At 47.8% G+C, this 19,356-nt stretch overlaps 1 protein-coding gene across 4 annotated transcripts in view; it reads left to right on the plus strand.

Moving 5' to 3' along the window:
• Window positions 1-241: 241 nt before the first annotated feature.
• ASH2L (ASH2 like, histone lysine methyltransferase complex subunit) overlaps window positions 242-19,356 on the plus strand; it is a 62,591-nt gene continuing 43,476 nt past the window's right edge. The window contains exons 1-8 of one of the 4 annotated variants that reach the window (XM_063931615.1): window positions 242-361; window positions 3,209-3,275; window positions 6,213-6,355; window positions 6,445-6,533; window positions 8,180-8,274; window positions 9,235-9,330; window positions 9,602-9,697; window positions 9,928-10,000. In XM_063931615.1, coding sequence (XP_063787685.1) covers window positions 258-361; window positions 3,209-3,275; window positions 6,213-6,355; window positions 6,445-6,533; window positions 8,180-8,274; window positions 9,235-9,330; window positions 9,602-9,697; window positions 9,928-10,000 — 763 coding nt within the window. In that variant the 5' untranslated portion in view covers window positions 242-257. Of the gene's footprint in view, window positions 362-1,360; window positions 1,419-1,440; window positions 1,632-2,075; window positions 2,174-3,208; window positions 3,276-6,212; window positions 6,356-6,444; window positions 6,534-8,179; window positions 8,275-9,234; window positions 9,331-9,601; window positions 9,698-9,927; window positions 10,001-19,356 lie in introns of those variants that run through there. The other 3 variants (XM_063931617.1, XM_063931618.1, XM_063931616.1) reach the window with 3 other exon arrangements.

Consider the following 19,356-nt stretch of genomic DNA (forward strand, 5'->3'; position numbering starts at 1 on the left):
CGACGCAACGCCCAGGCGCCGGACTTTTATAAGTAAGGGGGAGGGGCTATAAATGTCACGTGACCCCGGACTGCCTTTTCCCGCGCTCTCGCCGTCCGCAGTGGTAGTGTGGTAGAGGCTGGGCCGCACCGCCCCCTCCCATACTCGCCCTTACCAAAGATGGCCGTGTACGTGCGCACCCGGAGTTCGCGCAACCTCGGCCGAGCCCCGCCCGTGTCCCCGCCCACGGCAGCGGTCACGTGATTTTGTGTATCAAGATGGCGTCGGTGGCGGAGAAGGAGGGTGCTGAGGTGGGAGGAGAAGGAGGAGGAGGCGGCCTGGCAGGCTCTAGCCCGGGAGGAGGCGGGGATAACCGGAGCAGGTGAGTACAAAGAGTGGGCCGTTGATGAGGTGCGGGGGAGAGGGAGGGGTGTGTGCACACGTGGTCTCTGCGGGCATTGTGGGGTGAGCAGCAGCTGCAGAACCGCTGCGGGCGTTACCAGCGAGCGGGTCACGGGGTGTGGGCGGCTTCCGTGTTCTCACACACACGTGTTTCACTCTGTACCTGTTATACATGCATGATGCCTTGCAGGCATAGAGAGCCCACTCTTTCTAGCTTCTGGACCAGAACTATAAGTCCCAGCATGACTTGCAAGCTCATATCGCGTTTGGCTGGCAATGGTGTGTTGGGGAGACGCAGCTTTATGTTTGCATTGTAATACAGATACATGTAGGCACTCTGCTGCCTTCCAGCTCACAATGATTACGAGTCCCATCATGCCCTCCAGCAGCTGGAGTGCCAGTAGTACCATGTGTCCACTTCACAAGGCATAGGTTTGCAAGATGCCTGCTGTCAGCATTGTTCTCCTGTCTCCAAATACATGGGACACTTACACCCCACTATATCCCACCCTGAGTGAGCCTGCGGGTTACTGTCTGCTAATCCTAGGCTAGTAGTCTGCAGTGCTGGCGATGTCACCAGACATCTCTCCTCATGCCACACTGCAGATCAGATACACACAATAGCTCCATGTGTACATACTTCAGTGGATCCAGGCTGTTTGCTGGAGCGCTTAAGTCATTAATTGGCTAACGCTCCTGCATAATAATATTTTTTTTATTTATATAACGCTTTTCTCCTGCTGTACACAAAGCCGCTTCACATCCATCAAAAACATGGTACATAGTGCAAACACACCTATACAATTATCATACCTCCCAACATGACCCTCTCCAGGAGGGACACAATGCTCTGCTTCTGGACTTTTCTCTTAATTTATGATTGCCATCACCTGTGCTGAACAGGTCTATGGATTAGAAAGGTGTTTCAGCACAGGTGATGGCATTCATAAATTAATAGGGAAGTCCAGGAGCGATGCATTCTGTCCCTCCTGGATAGGGTCACGTTGGGAGGTATGAATTATGGAGCTGATATCTGGGTGTGTGCCTGTCTTTACACTGCTCAGCAAGTATAGGGATGGGCATTGATGTATGATGATTCCCTTTTTTGGGTGTTATTTTTTGTTTACACTCCAGTTTCATGCCCGGTACATTGAGGTTTTTGGGTTGATTCTGGAGACGTGATGAATAGCATCAATCCAAATATCCTGGAGTGGCAGCAGCGATATACTTACCTGGTCCCCAGCGTCTTGGTTTGTTGGTTTTGTCTTTAAATTATTACCACTTTTAAATGTCGGAAAGACTAGCCGATGCCAGCAAGTCTCAGGTTATGACTTTTCCCCATGGTGTTTTGCAATATAGCTTATAATAATGATTTGAAACTAGAAGGATGCTTGTAGAAAAAAGTATCGATTCTGTAAGAACATGTGCTGCATAGATTGCAACAAATTGCTATTTTGTGTTTATGTTGCAAGTTTTGTCTGTGGCCTTGGATGACCTCAAGACTACAGCTGTTTGTCTTCAGTAGCATGTTCTCCACATTATAAGCTTATTGGGGCATATGTATTAACCTGGAGAAGGCATAAGAAGGGATAAACCAGTGATAAGTGCAAGGTGTTAAACACACCAATATGTAATTTAACAGCAGCTCATTGGCTGGTGCGTTTATCACTGGTTTATCACTTCCTTATGCCGTCTCCAGGCTTACTACATCTGCCCCAGTGTTTCTGATCAGTCATACACCTGGTCCACAGGTAATGCTGCCCAAAGACCGCACAGTAGAGCTGATGACCAGGTAGGAGTGTCAGGGCAATAATTAGCATGCCTACATACACTGTAATATTTATAGAGACCATCTACAATCACAGCATGGAATTGGCTGAATGATGGTCAGGGGGATTGAACATGTTTGAAAATCCAATCAAACAATTATTGTACATGTACATATACTGAAACGAGAATAGTTCACAGCAGTCTTTTCATTGGCGGATCTGAACAATTAACATTCAGTGTATGGACAACTTTTTTCTGCAAAGGAGATGTTGAAACCCATAGCAACAAATTAGATTTTGTGCGTCCTGGTATGGTTGCAAAATGTAATCAAGCACCAGTCCACTGTGGGTACCTGCAGATTCAAGGGGGGCACACACGGAGAGATCCGTTCTTAAAATCTAAGCAACATGACTAGATTGCTTGGATTTTAAGCACGAATCTCTCGTGTGTAAGCCCCCCATGATAGCGCTATCGCTGGTGCTAGATTGGCACCCGCTGGGTGAAATGAGTGACCCCCTCCCCCCTCGCTCAGCACACATCTCCCCGTCTGTAAGGCCCTTTAGGGTGTATAGGGGGGTACACACGGGAGATTTCTCCCAGACATGTGTGCTGAGCGATCTATCACAGACCGCTCAGCACACATATCTCCCCCCAGATCAGCACAGCGCGATGTGTGCTGAGCGAGGGAGGGACCGCTCATTTCACCCAGCGGTGAAATGAGCGATCTACTAGATTTGGCATGCATGCCAAATCTAGAGCTGGCGATAGCGACGCGCGGAGCCGCACATCGCTGTCGCCCCTACACATGGAGCGATGTGTTCTTAATTTCTAAGCAATCTAGTCAGATTGCTTAGAAATTAAGTGAACATCGCTCGCTGTGTACCCCCCTTATCTGTCTATCTGTGCAAAAAGAAGGCACTCACCGGTTTCAGCAAATAAATATCTTTTATTACCACCTCATCAGTCTATAAAATGAAATGTAATCAACATTCATAAAATTCCTATCGTTTAGCCAGTGGTTGTGGTTCAGTATTAATTACACAGTATTTAATTACAGTGACTCCATTCAACTGAGTTCTGCAGCTGGGCTGGATACAGAGTCTTCCAACGAAAAGGACACATTGGTATGTAATATACTGACCTACAGGATTATGAAGGGTGTTAGTAGTTCTATGGCCATGTATAGATCTATGGTCCAGTAGAGTAGATCACCTTTCCCCTATGTCTCTGACTATTCTTGTACAACATTACATCCTCCTCATTTTTCTGGTAGAAGTTAAACCCTACTTTACATTAGGTCAGAGATTCCCAAATGCGGTCCTCAAGGCACCCCAACAGTCCAGGATTTAGGTATATCCATGGCTCAGCACAGATGGTTCAATCAAATTGACTTGTGCTAATTAAGTCACCTGTGTCCAAGTATGGATACATTTAAAACCTGGCCTGTTGGGGTGCCTTGAGGACCGTGTTTGGGAACCTCTGCATTGGGTATATTTAAAGTCAAATTCAGAAACTAGAAAGCCTTTGCTATAGTATTTGCAGATGAAAATATATACTTTTTTGCTGGTAGTGCTACAGTAAAGCAGCGGTTTATGACAGCGTGATAAGCCTAATACCGCTTTCACATCGCAGTGCCGGATCACACCCGGGAATTGGAAACGGGGCCTTCCTAGGTGCAACCCGGCATTGAACTCTTTCAGACTGGCTTCCCGACAGTATGCCGGGTTGGGTTACCATCGGGGGCGAGTGCAGAGGCGGCGCTGGGAGATGAGATCATCTGTCTATACTGTGAACAGGTCTCAGGTCTATTCCCGGGTTGAAATCCTGGGTCAGGCAACCTGGAAATTCGGGAAATACCCCTTTCACACTGCACAGTGACCCGCGTCGACCGGCAATATACCGTGTCGATACCGGGTTATTTGTGCGATGTGAAAGGGATTTTGGTTATGATAGAGCTGGTAAACGGACTTCACACTTGAGTTAGTCAGGTGAATTTAAAAGTCAGCTTGCTTCTTTAAGGAAGATGAGATCTGGAAAAATATAGACAAGAGACTGATTCAGAGGTGGCAGCAAAGTGATAAGAAATGCCAGTAACTGTGCAGTTTGGTAAGACCATGCTGCACTGCAGGTGGGGTAGATGTAACATGCGCAGCGAAATATAGATTGGGAGGGTCGTGCTGAGCTCAGATTTAAATTGCTGTGTAAAAATAAAGCTGCTCTGCATTTGTGGGCTACATGCAAAAGCAGCCAGCCTGCATGGAAACAAAAACTTATTTGCACCCCTGTCTTGCAGCATGGCTTATCTAGATTCAATGGAATCTTTATAAAAAAAAATTCATTGCTTTGCTCTCCACTCTGAACCCACACTTATTTAGGGGTTAACTTAACAAAAATTGTGACATAGCCTCCAAAATGAACATTTATTAATTCCTCATTTCACAATTATATGGATTGTTATTAGCGCAGTTACTGTGACACCGTCTCCAATGAGCATTGTAGAAAACATTGTGATGGGCATTGTAAAGGCACCAGCTCACAGAGAGCATCCAGTGAAAAACGTGCTATTGCCATCTTGAGATTGCTTGGGTAATAAAGGCAAGCTCTACAGCTACGCTTCTTGGGGTGTTGCATGCCATTTAACCACATCCCATAGAATATTATGGGAACTGTCTCTACGAGATAGGGATAGCCATGGAATAGTGGTGTTGATGCCACATTACAGAATGCCTTGTGGTGACATGCATCCTTTGCAAGGTAACTATCAATGGCTATGTGGTGTGTAGTCGGCGGGACACATGCAAATGTGCTGTGCTGCAAATACTGCTGATATTGCGGTTATCGGATGGGCATCAGAATGGAGCATGCAGTAGTTGGCAATCCCTGCAACAAATGCAAAAAAAGACAAAAAACTATATCCATCAAGCCAGGAACATCATTGGTTCCTAATAATCAGCTTCCGTTATCCATCCCTACTGGAAGCTCGATTAATGGCAAAGCATAACTATCTCCAATATTTCCTGCTTACACCCTTGTTAAATAGGGCTGTTTATAATTCTGCTGAAGGCTGGGTACACACTTGGCTGACAGATGGGCTGTCCAGCTGTCTGATCTTTTCCTGATGCCTGAAGCTGGGAGCATGGAGTTTAAGCAACTCACTGGTACTGAAATATCACCAGTATAAGCTTGTTGCTTCTAGTAGTTAATAAAAGCAAGTCGGCACCATCAGATCCAACTCCTCAATTGCTGTACAATGGGACGGTTTGCTTGCTTCTGTACAGTATGGGAGTGAGGGCAGCATATACAAGTGTGGGATCCTGTTATTTCAGACACCCCATTTTGGTTCTCCTGCAAGGATCCTAGCTAAGTTAACTGGCTGTATCTTCATTAGTCAGGCTTTTTGTGGTGTTGAACTCTGCGTACACATTACGTAGGCTACTGGTTAGTAGTGAATATAAGGGAACAAGAGTATCCCCAGAGACATGGGCCCTCATTCCGAGTTGATCGCTAGCTGCCGTTGTTCGCTGCGTAGCGATCATCTAAAAAAATGGCAAAACTACGCATCGCAATGCGCATGCGCAACGTACGGGTACAAAGAGCAGCGTGGTTTTGCACAGGTTCTAGCGACGCTTTCAGTCGCACTGACGGGACGCAAGGAGATTGACAGGAAGTGGGAGTTTCTGGGTGGCAACTGACCGTTTTCTGGGAGTATTTGGGAAAACGCAGGCGTGGCCGAGCGTTTGCTGGGCGGGTATCTGACGTCAATACCGGGTCCTTCGTCGCAGCAATCATCGCACAGAATAAGTAACTACAGGGCTGGTCTTGTTTTGTACAAAATGTGTTTGCAGGCGCTCTGCTGCACAGGCGTTCGCACTCCTGCAAAGCGAAAATACACTCCCCAGTGGGCGGCGACTATGCGTTTGCACGGCTGCTAAAAGTAGCTAGCGAGCCATCAACTTGGAATGAGGGCCATGGACTCTTCAGAATTATGTTAGACCTGTTACTCAGATGTGGGTTATGCGTTTTGCCTTGTGGAGATTTGAATAATGGTTTGTCTGTTCCAGGACTCCACTGCGGAAGGTGAAGCCATGGACACTCAGCCTGGTTCCGTGGATGAGGATAATGGACGCCAGCTAGGCGATATAGAACTGCAGTGTAGCCTTTGTTTGAAATGGTTTGGAGCAGAAACATTTGGGATAGATACCACGTAAGTGACTTCATGCTGCTGGGTCCTTTCATATGAAATTAGTAGTGTAGGCAGAGTATGCATTATAATGGGTATTTCTGTGTTTGTAGGTCCTGTCTTCCATTTATGACTAACTACAGCTTCCATTGTAATATGTGTCATCACAGCGGAAACACCTACTTTCTGAGAAAGCAAGCAAGTAAGTCGGCAATCATAACACACAGAAATCCAGTAGAGACCATTCTGGTGCTTCAGTGTATTGTTCCATTTGTCCAGTGTCTTGTGCATCGCCAGGCCAAGCCAGGTCCGTCACATAATTACAAATATCAGTGTTGCCAGCACAAACCCACAACCTTACAAGTTAGGTAATCTGCCTCTCCCCCCTCAGACTCTCTACAAAACTTCAAACGGGCTTTTAGGACCCACTTCTTCACCAAACCCAGCTAACTCTCATCCTAAGCCCTCTGTCCCATGCATACTGTCTGCCCCATCTGTGTCATCCGTGTGTCTGCCCCTCCCGTTTAGAATGTAAGCTCTCATGAGCAGGGCCCTCTTCCCTCATGTGCTTTTCCTTCTCTTACTTAAACCATCTTCTACTCCTCACTCCCTTTGATGTCACCAAATCCCTCCGTTTTCTTCCGCCCTGATACGTATTTCAGTGTCCTTTGCTGATGCAGCTATGTTTACATACCCTGTACTTGTCCTATAGTGTCTTGAACTTTACAGTAAGTCACCCTTTTTCTTGTTTTGCTTATTTGTTTATGTACTCTGTAATTGGGCGCTGCAGAATTCTTGTGGCGCCATATAAGTAAAGGAGAATAATAATAAAAATATTGGGTTTGGAATACTGCATTTCATTAAAGGTTGTTTTTTTTTTTTTAGCTTTAACAATTAATAATGGAAAAATGCATAGAGAATTTCGGACACTTCCAGGACCACGTGCTTGTAATATCTGGGGCTATCCCTGGAAATAAAGAGTATTTGGTAACTGTCATCCTATTCTCTCTCTCTCTCTCTCTCTCTCTCTCTCTCTCTCTCTCTCTCTCTCTCTCTCTCTCTCTCAATGACTCTGGCCCAAGTCACGTAACAGTATGCCACCTTCTCAGCTAGTTAGTGATATAAGTACTGTTGTAACACTTGGTACAGAGATAGGTCATGATTCTGAGTCGGACACAATGGCATCTGCATGCTGTTGCTGCTACAAAGCCCTTCCCTGGTGTACCTCCGTGTATCCGAATGTGCAAAGACTGAGGCGCCCACTTGCAACGCATGTAGACGCATTACAGTCTGGTGTGTCTTTAAACGCATTATGGAAACTTGGGCCATCCCCATGGCATGTGCAGATACTCCATCTGGGTACTGGGCTGAGTGCCTGTATGCCACGGATATCAGCAACACGCCTAAAGCATTGTCAGAAGTCACATTATATCCAGCTTCTAGCCATCCCCCATTACCTCCCAGTCTCCATCCAGGGACACCGCTTACATTTCTGCTACAGTGTATCTAAATTTGTTTTGCCACTCTGTACCTATAAAATCAGGAGGCATGCGCAGGCGAATCGCATCACTCCACTGCATCCGACATCGCCACAGCATCTAGTGGCTACACCGCCATTATGCAGTTCCATAGGTAGGAATTGTACTCCAATAGTCACACCCATCGCCATAGAACTATAAGTACTGGAAACAGAACACTGCAGAAAATGGTTATGTACCATCCACAGGAATATTCTGTGCAAATGTTTTTAGCAAGTTTCTTAAATAAAAACTTTTGTAGTGTGGGGATTTCCATTCTCCAATTAATAATCACAGCATTATTGTCAGTTGTTCGTTCTTCATATTGCAGATTTAAAGGAAATGTGTCTCACTGCTTTAGCAAATCTGACATGGCATTCTCGAAACCAGGAGGAGCATCCAAAGACCATGTTTTCCAAAGACAAGGTATCCTTTATATTTCTGGGATGTATTCTATTTCTGTACATAAGGCTTGCTTTAATAATCACGTTAGTGGGAGCTTGTCTAAGCCACTCTGCCATTGTGAGGCTAATTCTCACTAGGTAATATGTTAGGCCTCGTTTCCCAAAGCAGCCTCATTTAGGGGGTCATTCTGAGCTGAACGTAGCTGTGCCAAATTCAGCACAGCTACGATCATCTTCCCAGACATGCGGGGGGACGCCCAGCACAGGGCCAGTCTGCCCCGCATGGCAGACCCCCCCCCCCCCCGCACAAGTACAAAAGCATTGCACTGCGGCGATGCTTTTGTACTTGAGGAGTAACTCCTGGCTGGTGCGGCACGCCCCCCCCCCCCCACCCCGCACGGTCCGGCCACACCTGTGTTGGCCGGGCCGCGCCCCGAAAACGGCAGCTAAACGCCGCTGTGCCGCCCCCTTCCACCGAGCGAACGCCTCTGCCTGTCAATCCGACCCGATCGCTGCACTGCGAACAACTGCAATGTGTGATCGGGTTGGAATGACCCCCTTAGTTCTGATAGGTGATTAGTGGCTTCTTCCCTGTTTAGTGCATTTTGTGCTGATGGGAGCAGCCTTCAGCCACCCGGCCTTTCAGGCCATTGTTACCCAACTGCTAGTGGCTGTGGCCGGTAACAAAGTAAGCCTGCAGGGGCCATTGGCCGTAGGTGTTTCTGACTCTTTAGGGATATTGTATTGTGGAAATAAGTATACAGTAAGCAGTACATGTGCCACGGCCACATGACTATGTTAAAGGAACCGTGAATTTCCACTGACATTCCTCCCCAATTATAGTATTTAACAGGTGGGAGTACACTGTCATTGTTTATGCCTGGTACCCAATCTGGTAATAAATATGATTTATCCTATACTGTTACTGTGGTGCAGAATAAGATTAGTCTGTAGTCAGAGAATAATAATCTGTTTTCTGCAGGATATAATTCCATTTATTGATAAATACTGGGAGAGTCTGACTACACGGCAAAGACCAGGGAAAATGTCCTGGCCAAACAGTATAGTGAAGACTATGGTAAGTGTTTCTTACATACAATAGCTTCTGCCTACATTCATTTGATGTAAAAACACATACAATAGCACATTCTTGCATAAGTCTTGTATAACAGCATTAAGACATCCCATCATTGACCGTCCATTTAGAGCTGGAGATCGGTATGTGGAGATCAGGCATAGTTAATATTTCCAGTTTTCACAATTGAAATGTTGTGTCCTAATGTAACTGTTTCAGGCGTTCATGCGATGTAATATGTACAGTTTGCTGATCTTCATCATGTTCATTTCAGAGCAAAGAGCGGGATGTGTTTTTAGTGAAAGAGCACCCTGACCCAGGCAGCAAGGATCCCGAGGAGGACTATCCAAAATTTGGCCTCCTTGACCAGGTGACGGCAGTTTAAATGTAACGCTTCCCCATTGGTCACTTACCCAGTAACACAATTACTGCAGTATATGTAGTCGTGCAGTCACATAACCCACTCCTTCACCCCGCAGTATCTCTCCCCCTTTTGGGTTGTTAGTACTGAGGATTTGGAATGATCTCTTTCCTTATTTGTGCTCTTTTACATTTCCATAGGTCTGCCTGGCATGTTACTGATTTCTCCTTATTTTCTAGGATTTGGGAAATATTGGTCCAGCCTATGACCAGAAGCAGAGCAGTGCTTTGTCCGCTGGAAGTACTTTAAATGGTGAGTAGACGTCTTAATATACAGAATATAGGTTGTCTTGTAGTTTACACCAGAGCTATATGCCTTCCCTGTCTGTAACATGGTGAATTGGAGACATATACATGTTTGTAATATAAAATATCACTGATAATATATCAAGTTTGGCATCTCTTACCTGGGTTCCACTTCTCCGGAGAAGGTATATTATTTCTGCGGCTTTGTGTCAGTGTAATTTGCATAGAACGGGTCATGTAGGCCACCTCGTCCTACAGTCTCACTCTATGAATCGTACTTTGCTTGGCGAGAAATAAACCCGTACCCAGAATACTGGGGGAAATGTATCAAACCTTGCAGAGAGAGAATGTGGAGAGAGATCAAGTACCAGCCAATCAGCTCCTAACTGTTATATTATAGGCTGCATTTGAAAAAACGACATGAGATGATTGGCTGGTATTTGATCTCTCTCCGAGGTTTGATACATCTCCCCCCTCACTGTCACAAACATTCTGGATATTATACAGGTGTGGGATCTATTTTCTTAGAATACTTGTTACAGTATTTTTTTTTTTTTTTTCATCCACTAGGGGGCATAGGTACCATTGAGTATAGCTTGGAGAGTTGGAGTCAGGGCACCAATCAATTAAAAACTATTTTAGGTAGGTCCTCTATTCTCCCTGTTCCGGATGCTTCTTTCCTTCAGGATCCCACTGATAGGAAGCTGAAAACCTTCCTTAAAACAGCCTACTCGAACGCAGGTGCTATCATGCGTTCTGCGCTGGCTTCAGCATGGGTGTCTAAAGCAGTCTGCCGCTGGGCTGAGGATTTGGAGGCTGGGCTTAGCTCTGGTATGAATAGCAAGGAGCTATGGTCCCTTGTGGTGCTCCGGACGGATCTGTTAACTTGAGGTCCATGCCTGCCTTCATCCAGATCTCGCACGTCCAGATCTATGACGGGTTGGCTGTTGAGACATAACGTCCAAAGGGCGAAGAACTTTTCCAAGAAGGTCATTTGCACGATGCTTAATGCCCGCAAACCCTTGTAGGCTAGGATTTATTACCGTGTTTGGTGAACCTAATTTGCCTGGTGTTCAACCAAGAGTTTCTCTAACGTCCTAAGTGGATGCTGGGGACTCCGTAAGGACCATGGGGAATAGCGGCTCCGCAGGAGACTGGGCACATCTAAAGAAAGCTTTAGGACTATCTGGTGTGCACTGGCTCCTCCCCCCATGACCCTCCTCCAAGCCTCAGTTAGATCTCTGTGCCCGAACGAGAAGGGTGCACACTAGGGGCTCTCCTGAGCTTCTTAGTGAAAGTTTTAGATTAGGTTTTTTATTTTCAGTGAGACCTGCTGGCAACAGGCTCACTGCATCGAGGGACTAAGGGGAGAAGAAGCGAACTCACCTGCGTGCAGAGTGGATTGGGCTTCTTAGGCTACTGTACATTAGCTCCAGAGGGACGATCACAGGCCCAGCTTGGATGGGTCCCAGAGCCGCGCCGCCGGCCCCCTTACAGAGCCAGAAGGCAGAAGAGGTCCGGAAAATCGGCGGCAGAAGACGTCCTGTCTTCAACAAGGTAGCGCACAGCACTGCAGCTGTGCGCCATTGCTCTCAGCACACTTCGGTCACTGAGGGTGCAGGGCGCTGGGGGGGGGCGCCCTGAGACGCAATAAAAACACCTTGGATGGCAAAAAATGCATCACATATAGCTCCTGGGCTATATGGATGCATTTAACCCCTGCCAGAATACATAGAAAAACGGGAGATAAGGCCGCCGATAAGGGGGCGGAGCCTATCTCCTCAGCACACTGGCGCCATTTTCCCTCACAGCTCCGTTGGAGGGAAGCTCCCTGTCTCTCCCCTGCAGTCACTACACTACAGAAAGGGTTAAAAAAGAGAGGGGGGCACTAATTAGGCGCAGTATTAACTATACAGCAGCTATAAGGGGAAAAACACTTATATAAGGTTATCCCTGTATATATATATATATATATATATATATATATATATATATATATATATATATATATATATGAGCGCTCTGGTGTGTGCTGGCAAACTCTCCCTCTGTCTCCCCAAAGGGCTAGTGGGGTCCTGTCCTCTATCAGAGCATTCCCTGTGTGTGTGCTGTATGTCGGTACTTTTGTGTCGACATGTATGAGGAGAAAAATGATGTGGAGACGGAGCAGATTGCCTGTAATAGTGATGTCACCCCCTAGGGGGTCGACACCTGAGTGGATGAACTGTTGGAAGGAATTACGTGACAGTGTCAGCTCTGTATAAAAGACAGTGGTTGACATGAGACAGCCGGCTACTCAGCTTGTGCCTGTCCAGACGTCTCATAGGCCGTCAGGGGCTCTAAAGCGCCCGTTACCTCAGATGGCAGATATAGACGCCGACACGGATACTGACTCCAGTGTCGACGGTGAGGAGACGAATGTGACTTCCAGTAGGGCCACACGTTACATGATTGAGGCAATGAAAAATGTTTTACACATTTCTGATAATACGAGTACCACCAAAAAAAGGGGTATTATGTTCGGTGAGGAAAAACTACCTGTAGTTTTCCTAAATCTGAGAAATTAAATGAGGTGTGTGATGATGCGTGGGTTTCCCCCGATAACAACTGATAATTTCTAAAATGTTATTGGCATTATATCCTTTCCCGCCAGAGGTTAGGGTGCGTTGGGAAACACCCCCTAGGGTGGATAAAGCGCTCACACGCTTGTAAGGGCTCTACCTTCGCCTGAGATGGCCGCCCTTAAGGATCCTGCTGATAGAAAGCAGGAGGGTATCCTAAAAGGTATTTACACACATACTGGTGTTATACTGCGACCAGCAATCGCCTCAGCCTGGATGTGCAGTGCTGGGTTGGCGTGGTCGGATTCCCTGACTGAAAATATTGATACCCTAGATAGGGACAGTATATTTTTGCCTATAGAGCATTTAAAAGATGCATTTCTATATATGCGTGATGCACAGCGGAATATTTGCCGACTGGCATCAAGTCTAAGTGCGTTGTCCATTTCTACCAGTAGAGGGTTATGGACACGTCAGTGGTCAGGTGATGCGTATTCCAAACGGCATTTGGAAGTATTGCTTTATTAAGGGGAGGAGTTATTTGGGGTCGGTCTTTCAGACCTGGTGGCCACGGCAACAGCTGGGAATTCCACGTTTGTACCCCAGGTCGCCTCTCAACATGAGAAGACGCCGTATTATCAGGCGCAGTCTTTTCGTGGACAACATTTCTGCCCCGTGACAGAGGGAGAGGAAAAAGGCTGCAGAAATCAGCCAGTTCCCAGGAACAGAAACCCTCTCCCGCCTCTGCCAAGCCCTCAGTATACGCTGGGGCTTTACAAGCAGAATCAGACACGGTGGGGGGCCCGTCTCAATGAATTTCAGCGCGCAGTGGGCTCACTCGCAAGTAGACCCCTGGATCCTTCAGGTGATATCTCAGGGGTACAAATTAGAATTCGAGACGTCTCCCCCTCGCCGTTTCCTAAAGTCGGCTTTACCGATGTCTCCTTCTGACAGGGAGACAGTTTTGGAAGCCATTCACAAGCTGTATTCCCAGCAGGTGATAATCAAGATACCCCTCCTGCAACAGGGAACGGGGTATTATTCCACACTGTTGTGGTACCGAAGCCGGACGGCTCGGTGAGACCGATTCTAAATCTAAAATCTTTGAACACTTACATACAGAGGTTCAAATTCAAGATTGAGTCACTCAGAGCAGTGATTGCGAACCTGGAAGAAGGGGACTACATGATGTCTCGGGACATCAAGGATGCTTACCTTCATGTCAAAATTACCCTTCTCACCAAGGGTACCTCAGGTTTATGGTACAGAACTGTCACTATCAGTTCAGACGCTGCCGTATGGATGGTCCACGGCACCCCGGGTCTTTACCAAGGTAATGGCCGAAATGATGATATTCCTTCGAAGGAAGTGAATTTTAGTTATCCCTTACTTGGACAATTCCCTGATAAGGGTAAGATCCAGGGAACAGTTGGAGGTCGGTGTAGCACTATCTCAGGTAGTGTAGCGGCAGCACGATTGGATTCTCAATATTCCAAAATCGCACCTGGTTCCGACGACGTGTCTTCTGTTCCTAGGGATGATCCTGGACACAGTCCAGAAAAAGGTGTTTCTCCCGGAGGAGAAAGCCAGGGAGTTATCCGAGCTAGTCAGGAACCTCCTAAAACCGAGCCAAATCTCAGTGCATCAATGCACAAGGGTTCTGGGTAAAATGGTGGCTTCCTACGAAGCAATCCCATTCGACAGATTCCACGCACCAGTGGGACCTGCTGGACAAATGGTCCGGGTCGCATCTTCAGATGCATCAGCGGATAACCCTGTCACCAAGGACAAGGGTGTCCCTCCTGTGGTGGTTGCAGAGTGCTCATCTTCTAGAGGGCCGCAGATTAGGCATTCAGGACTGGGTCCTGGTGACCACGGATGCCAGCCTGCGAGGCTGGGGAGCAGTCACACAGGGAAGGAATATCCAGGGCTTATGGTCAAGCCTGGAGACATCACTTCACATAAATATCCTGAAGCTAAGGGACATTTACAATGCTCTAAGCTTAGCAAGACCTCTGCTTCAAGGTCAGCCGGTGTTGATCCAGTCGGACAACATCACGGCAGTCACCCACGTAAACAGACAGGGTGGCACAAGAAGCAGGAGGGCAATGGCAGAAGCTGCAAGGATTCTTCGCTGGGCGGAAAATCATGTGATAGCACTGTCAGCAGTATTCATTCCGGGAGTGGACAACTGGGAAGCAGACTTCCTCAGCACGACCTCCACCCGGGAGAGTGGGGACTTCTCCCAGAAGTCTTCCACATGATTAAAAACTCGACAGGTATTGCGCCAGGTCCAGGGACCCTCAGGCAATAAGCTGTAGACGCTCTGGTAACACCGTGGATGTACCAGTCAGGATATGTGTTCCCTCCTCTGCCTCTCATACCCAAGGTACTGAGATTGATAAGATGGAGAGGAGTAAGCTCTATATTCGTGGTTCCGGATTGGCCAAGAAGGACTTGGTAACCGGAACTTCAAGAGATGCTCACGGAAGATCCGTGGCCTCTACCTCTAAGAAGGGACCTGCTCCAGCAGGGACCCTGTCTGTTCCAAGACTTGCCGCGGCTGCGTTTGACGGCATGGCGGTTGAACGCCGGATCCTGAAGGAAAAAAGGCATTCCGGATGAAGTCATCCCTATCCTGATCAAAGCCAGGAAGGATGTAACCGCAAAAACATTATCACCGCAATTGGCGAAAATATGTTGCGTGGTGCGAGGCCAGTAAGGCCCGACGGAGGAAATTCAACTGGGTCGATTCCTACATTTCCTGCAAACAGGAGTGTCTTTGGGCCTGAAATTGGGGTCCATTAAGGTTCAAATTTCGGCCCTGTCAATTTTCTTCCAAAAAAGAACTAGCTTCAGTCCCTGAAGTTCAGACGTTTGTAAAAGGGGTACTGCATATACAGCCTCCTTTTGTGCCTCCAGTGGCACTTTGGGATCTCAATGTAGTTCTGGGTTCCAAAAGTCACATTGGTTTGAACCACTTAAATCTGTGGAGTTAAAATATCTCACATGAAGAGTGGTCATGCTGTTGGCCCTGGCCTGGGCCAGGCGCGTGTCAGAATTGGCGGCTTTATCCTGAAAAAGCCCTTATCTGATTTTCCATTCGGACAGAGCGGAATTGAGGACTCGTCCTCAGTTTCTCCCCAAGGTGGTTTCAGCGTTTCACCTGAACCAACCTATTGGTTGTGCCTGCGGCTACTAGGGACTTGGAGGCCTCCAAGTTGCTAGACGTTGTCAGTGCCCTGAAAATATATGTTTCCAGGACGGCTGGAGTCAGGAAATCTGACTCGCTGTTTATCCTGTATGCACCCAACAAGCTGGGTGCTCCTGCTTCTAAGCAGACTATTGCTCGTTGGATTTGTAGTACAATTCAGCTTGCACATTCTGTGGCAGGCCTGCCACAGCCAAAAAATCTGTAAATGCCCACTCCACAAGGAAGGTGGGCTCATCTTGGGCGGCTGCCCGAGGGGTCTCGGCTTTACAACTTTGCCGAGCAGCTACTTGGTCAGGAGCAAATACGTTTGTAAAATTCTACAAAATTGATATCCTGGCTGAGGAGGACCTGGAGTTCTCTCATTTGGTGCTGCAGAGTCATCCGCACTCTCCCGTCCGTTTGGGAGCTTTGGTATAATCCCCATGGCCCTTACGGAGTCCCCAGCATCCACTTAGGACGTTAGAGAAAATAAGAATTTACTTACCGATAATTCTATTTCTCATAGTCCGTAGTGGATGCTGGGCGCCCATCCCAAGTGCGGATTGTCTGCAATACTTGTACATAATTATTGTTACAAAAATCGGGTTATTGTTGTGAGCCATCTTTCAGAGGCTCCTCTGTTATCATGCTGTTAACTGGGTTCAGATCACAGGTTATACGGTGTGATTGGTGTGGCTGGTATGAGTCTTACCCGGGATTCAAAATCCTTCCTTATTGTGTACGCTCGTCCGGGCACAGTATCCTAACTGAGGCTTGGAGGAGGGTCATGGGGGGAGGAGCCAGTGCACACCAGATAGTCCTAAAGCTTTCTTTAGATGTGCCCAGTCTCCTGCGGAGCCGCTATTCCCCATGGTCCTTACGGAGTCCCCAGCATCCACTACGGACTATGAGAAATAGAATTATCGGTAAGTAAATTCTTATTTTCAGTCCCAGGTCTTTCCGTCTTTTACGGGTCCTTTCTTTTCTACAGGCGTGTCTGGATTTGAGCCTCAAGCTCTCTTCTGTGAAAGTTCAGGTCTCCGCCCTATTTGTGCTTTTTCAAAGACAGATTGTGTTCTTATTAGATATTAAGACATTCTTTCAGGGTGTCCTCGTTCAACCACAGTTTGTCCCTCTGGTAGCTCCATGGGAACTGGCCTTGGTTCTTCAAGTGCTTAAGTTTGCCCACTTTGAACATTTGACCATAATGGATTTGCGTTGGCTCACAAGGAAAACTGTCTTTTTGCTTGCTATTGTGTCAGTCCGGCTAGTGTCTGACCTGAGCGCATTGTCTTGTCGTATGCTGATTGGCCTGTTTTTACACACACGATTGGGCTATCTGCCCAAGGTTGTGTCACGAGTCCGCCTTAATCAGGAGATTGTCGTACAAGTCTTTGATGCTCTGAGTGCTTCCCCTCTTTGGACATGTATGGGCTCTTCGCATTTACATGGCCAGGACAAGAGATCTGAGCAGGTCAGATTCTATTTCCCTTGTATGATTGCCACAAGCGGGGCTGGCCTGCCTCCAAATAGACCTTGGCCACGCCTACGCGGTGGCGAGTCGTCCAGTCCCGGCGGGAGTAAGAGCTCCTTCTACCCGATCAGTTGGACCTTCTTGGGCAGCTCAGCGTGTTGCTTCGGCAGAGCATTTCTGGAAAGTGGCCACGTGGTCTTTGGCCCTAATTTTTCTTCGTTTCTACGCCTTCGATACATTTCTCTTACAGAGTCCCCAGCATCCTCTAGGACGTAAGGACCATGGGGGTATAGACGGGCTCCGCAGGAGACATGGGCACTTTAAGACCTTTAATGGGCGTGAGCTGGCTCCTCCCTCTATGCCCCTCCTCCAGATTCCAGTTAGATCCTGTGCCCAGAGGAGACTGGTCACACACTAGGGGAGCTCTACCGAGTTTCTCTAGAAAATAGACTTTGTTAGAGATTTTATGTTCAGGGAGACCTGCTGGCAACAGACTCCTTGCTTCGTGGGACTGAGGAGAGAGAAGCAGACCCACTTTCCTGGACTGATGGGCTCTGCTTCTTAGGCTACTGGACACCATTAGCTCCAGAGGGTCTGAACACTGGTGTCGTCTAGCTGTTCGTTCCCGGAGCCGCGCTGCCGTCCTCCTCACAGAGCCGGAAGATAGAAGCCGGGTGAGTATAGAAAGAAAGAAGACATCAGAGCTTCGGAAGGTACCGCGCAGCTGTTGTGCTGCGCGCCTTTGCTCCCGCACACACACTAGGCACTGCAAGGGTGCAGGGCGCAGGGGGGGCGCCCTGGGCAGCAAGGAGTACCTCATAAAAACGACTGGCAAGCTATATACACTGCATTACAGGGTATTTAAAACCCCCGCCAGTATAAATATTAGCGGGACCGAAGCCCGCCGTCGAGGGGGCGGGGCTTCGTCCCTCAGCTCTAACCAGCGCCATTTTCTCCACAGCTTGGCTGCAGAGACGCTGCTCCCGAACCCTGCCCTGATATCTGCAAGTAACACAGTACAAAACGAGGGGGGGGGCACAATATTTGGTGCTGATTTGATATATATATTATATATAAAACGTGCTATACAGGTCTGGGGTATTGTTATTTCTCTAACGTCCTAGTGGATGCTGGGGACTCCGAAAGGACCATGGGGAATAGCGGCTCCGCAGGAGACTGGGCACAAAGTAAAAGCTTTAGGACTAGCTGGTGTGCACTGGCTCCTCCCCCTATGACCCTCCTCCAAGCCTCAGTTAGATTTTGTGCCCGAACGAGAAGGGTGCAATCTAGGTGGCTCTCCTGAGCTGCTTAGAGTAAAAGTTTAAATAGGTTTTTTATTTTCAGTGAGACCTGCTGGCAACAGGCTCACTGCATCGAGGGACTTAGGGGAGAGAAACGAACTCACCTGCGTGCAGAGTGGATTGGATTTCTTAGGCTACTGGACATTAGCTCCAGAGGGACGATCACAGGCCCAGCCATGGATGGGTCCCGGAGCCGCGCCGCCGGCCCCCTTACAGATGCTGAAGCAAGAAGAGGTCCATAAATCGGCGGCAGAAGACTTTCCTGTCTTCATAAGGTAGCGCACAGCACTGCAGCTGTGCGCCATTGCTCTCAGCACACTTCACACTCCGGTCACTGAGGGTGCAGGACGCTGGGGGGGGGGGGCGTCCTGGGAAGCAATGAATTTACCTTAGTTGGCGAAAAATACATCACATATAGCTCCTGGGCTATATGGATGTATTTAACCCCTGCCAGTTTTCCAGTAAAAAGCGGGAGAAGAGCCCGCCGTGAAGGGGGCGGGGCCTATCTCCTCAGCACACAGCGCCATTTTTCCCACACAGCTCCGCTGGTAGGAAGGCTCCCAGAATCTCCCCTGCATCCTGCAACTACAGAAACAGGGTAAAAAAGAGAGGGGGGCACTTATTTGGCAAAATAACAGATATAAGCAGCTATAAGGGATAGACACTTATTGTAAGGTTGTCCCTATACATATATAGCGCTCTGGTGTGTGCTGGCAAACTCTCCCTCTGTCTCCCCAAAGGGCTAAGTGGGTCCTGTCCTCTATCAGAGCATTCCCTGTGTGTGTGCTGGGTGTCGGTACGTGTGTGTCGACATGTATGAGGAGGAAAATGATG

This window comes from Pseudophryne corroboree, chromosome 6 (genome assembly GCF_028390025.1).
Source record: "Pseudophryne corroboree isolate aPseCor3 chromosome 6, aPseCor3.hap2, whole genome shotgun sequence".
In the NCBI taxonomy this organism is placed as follows: Eukaryota; Metazoa; Chordata; class Amphibia; order Anura; family Myobatrachidae; genus Pseudophryne; species Pseudophryne corroboree.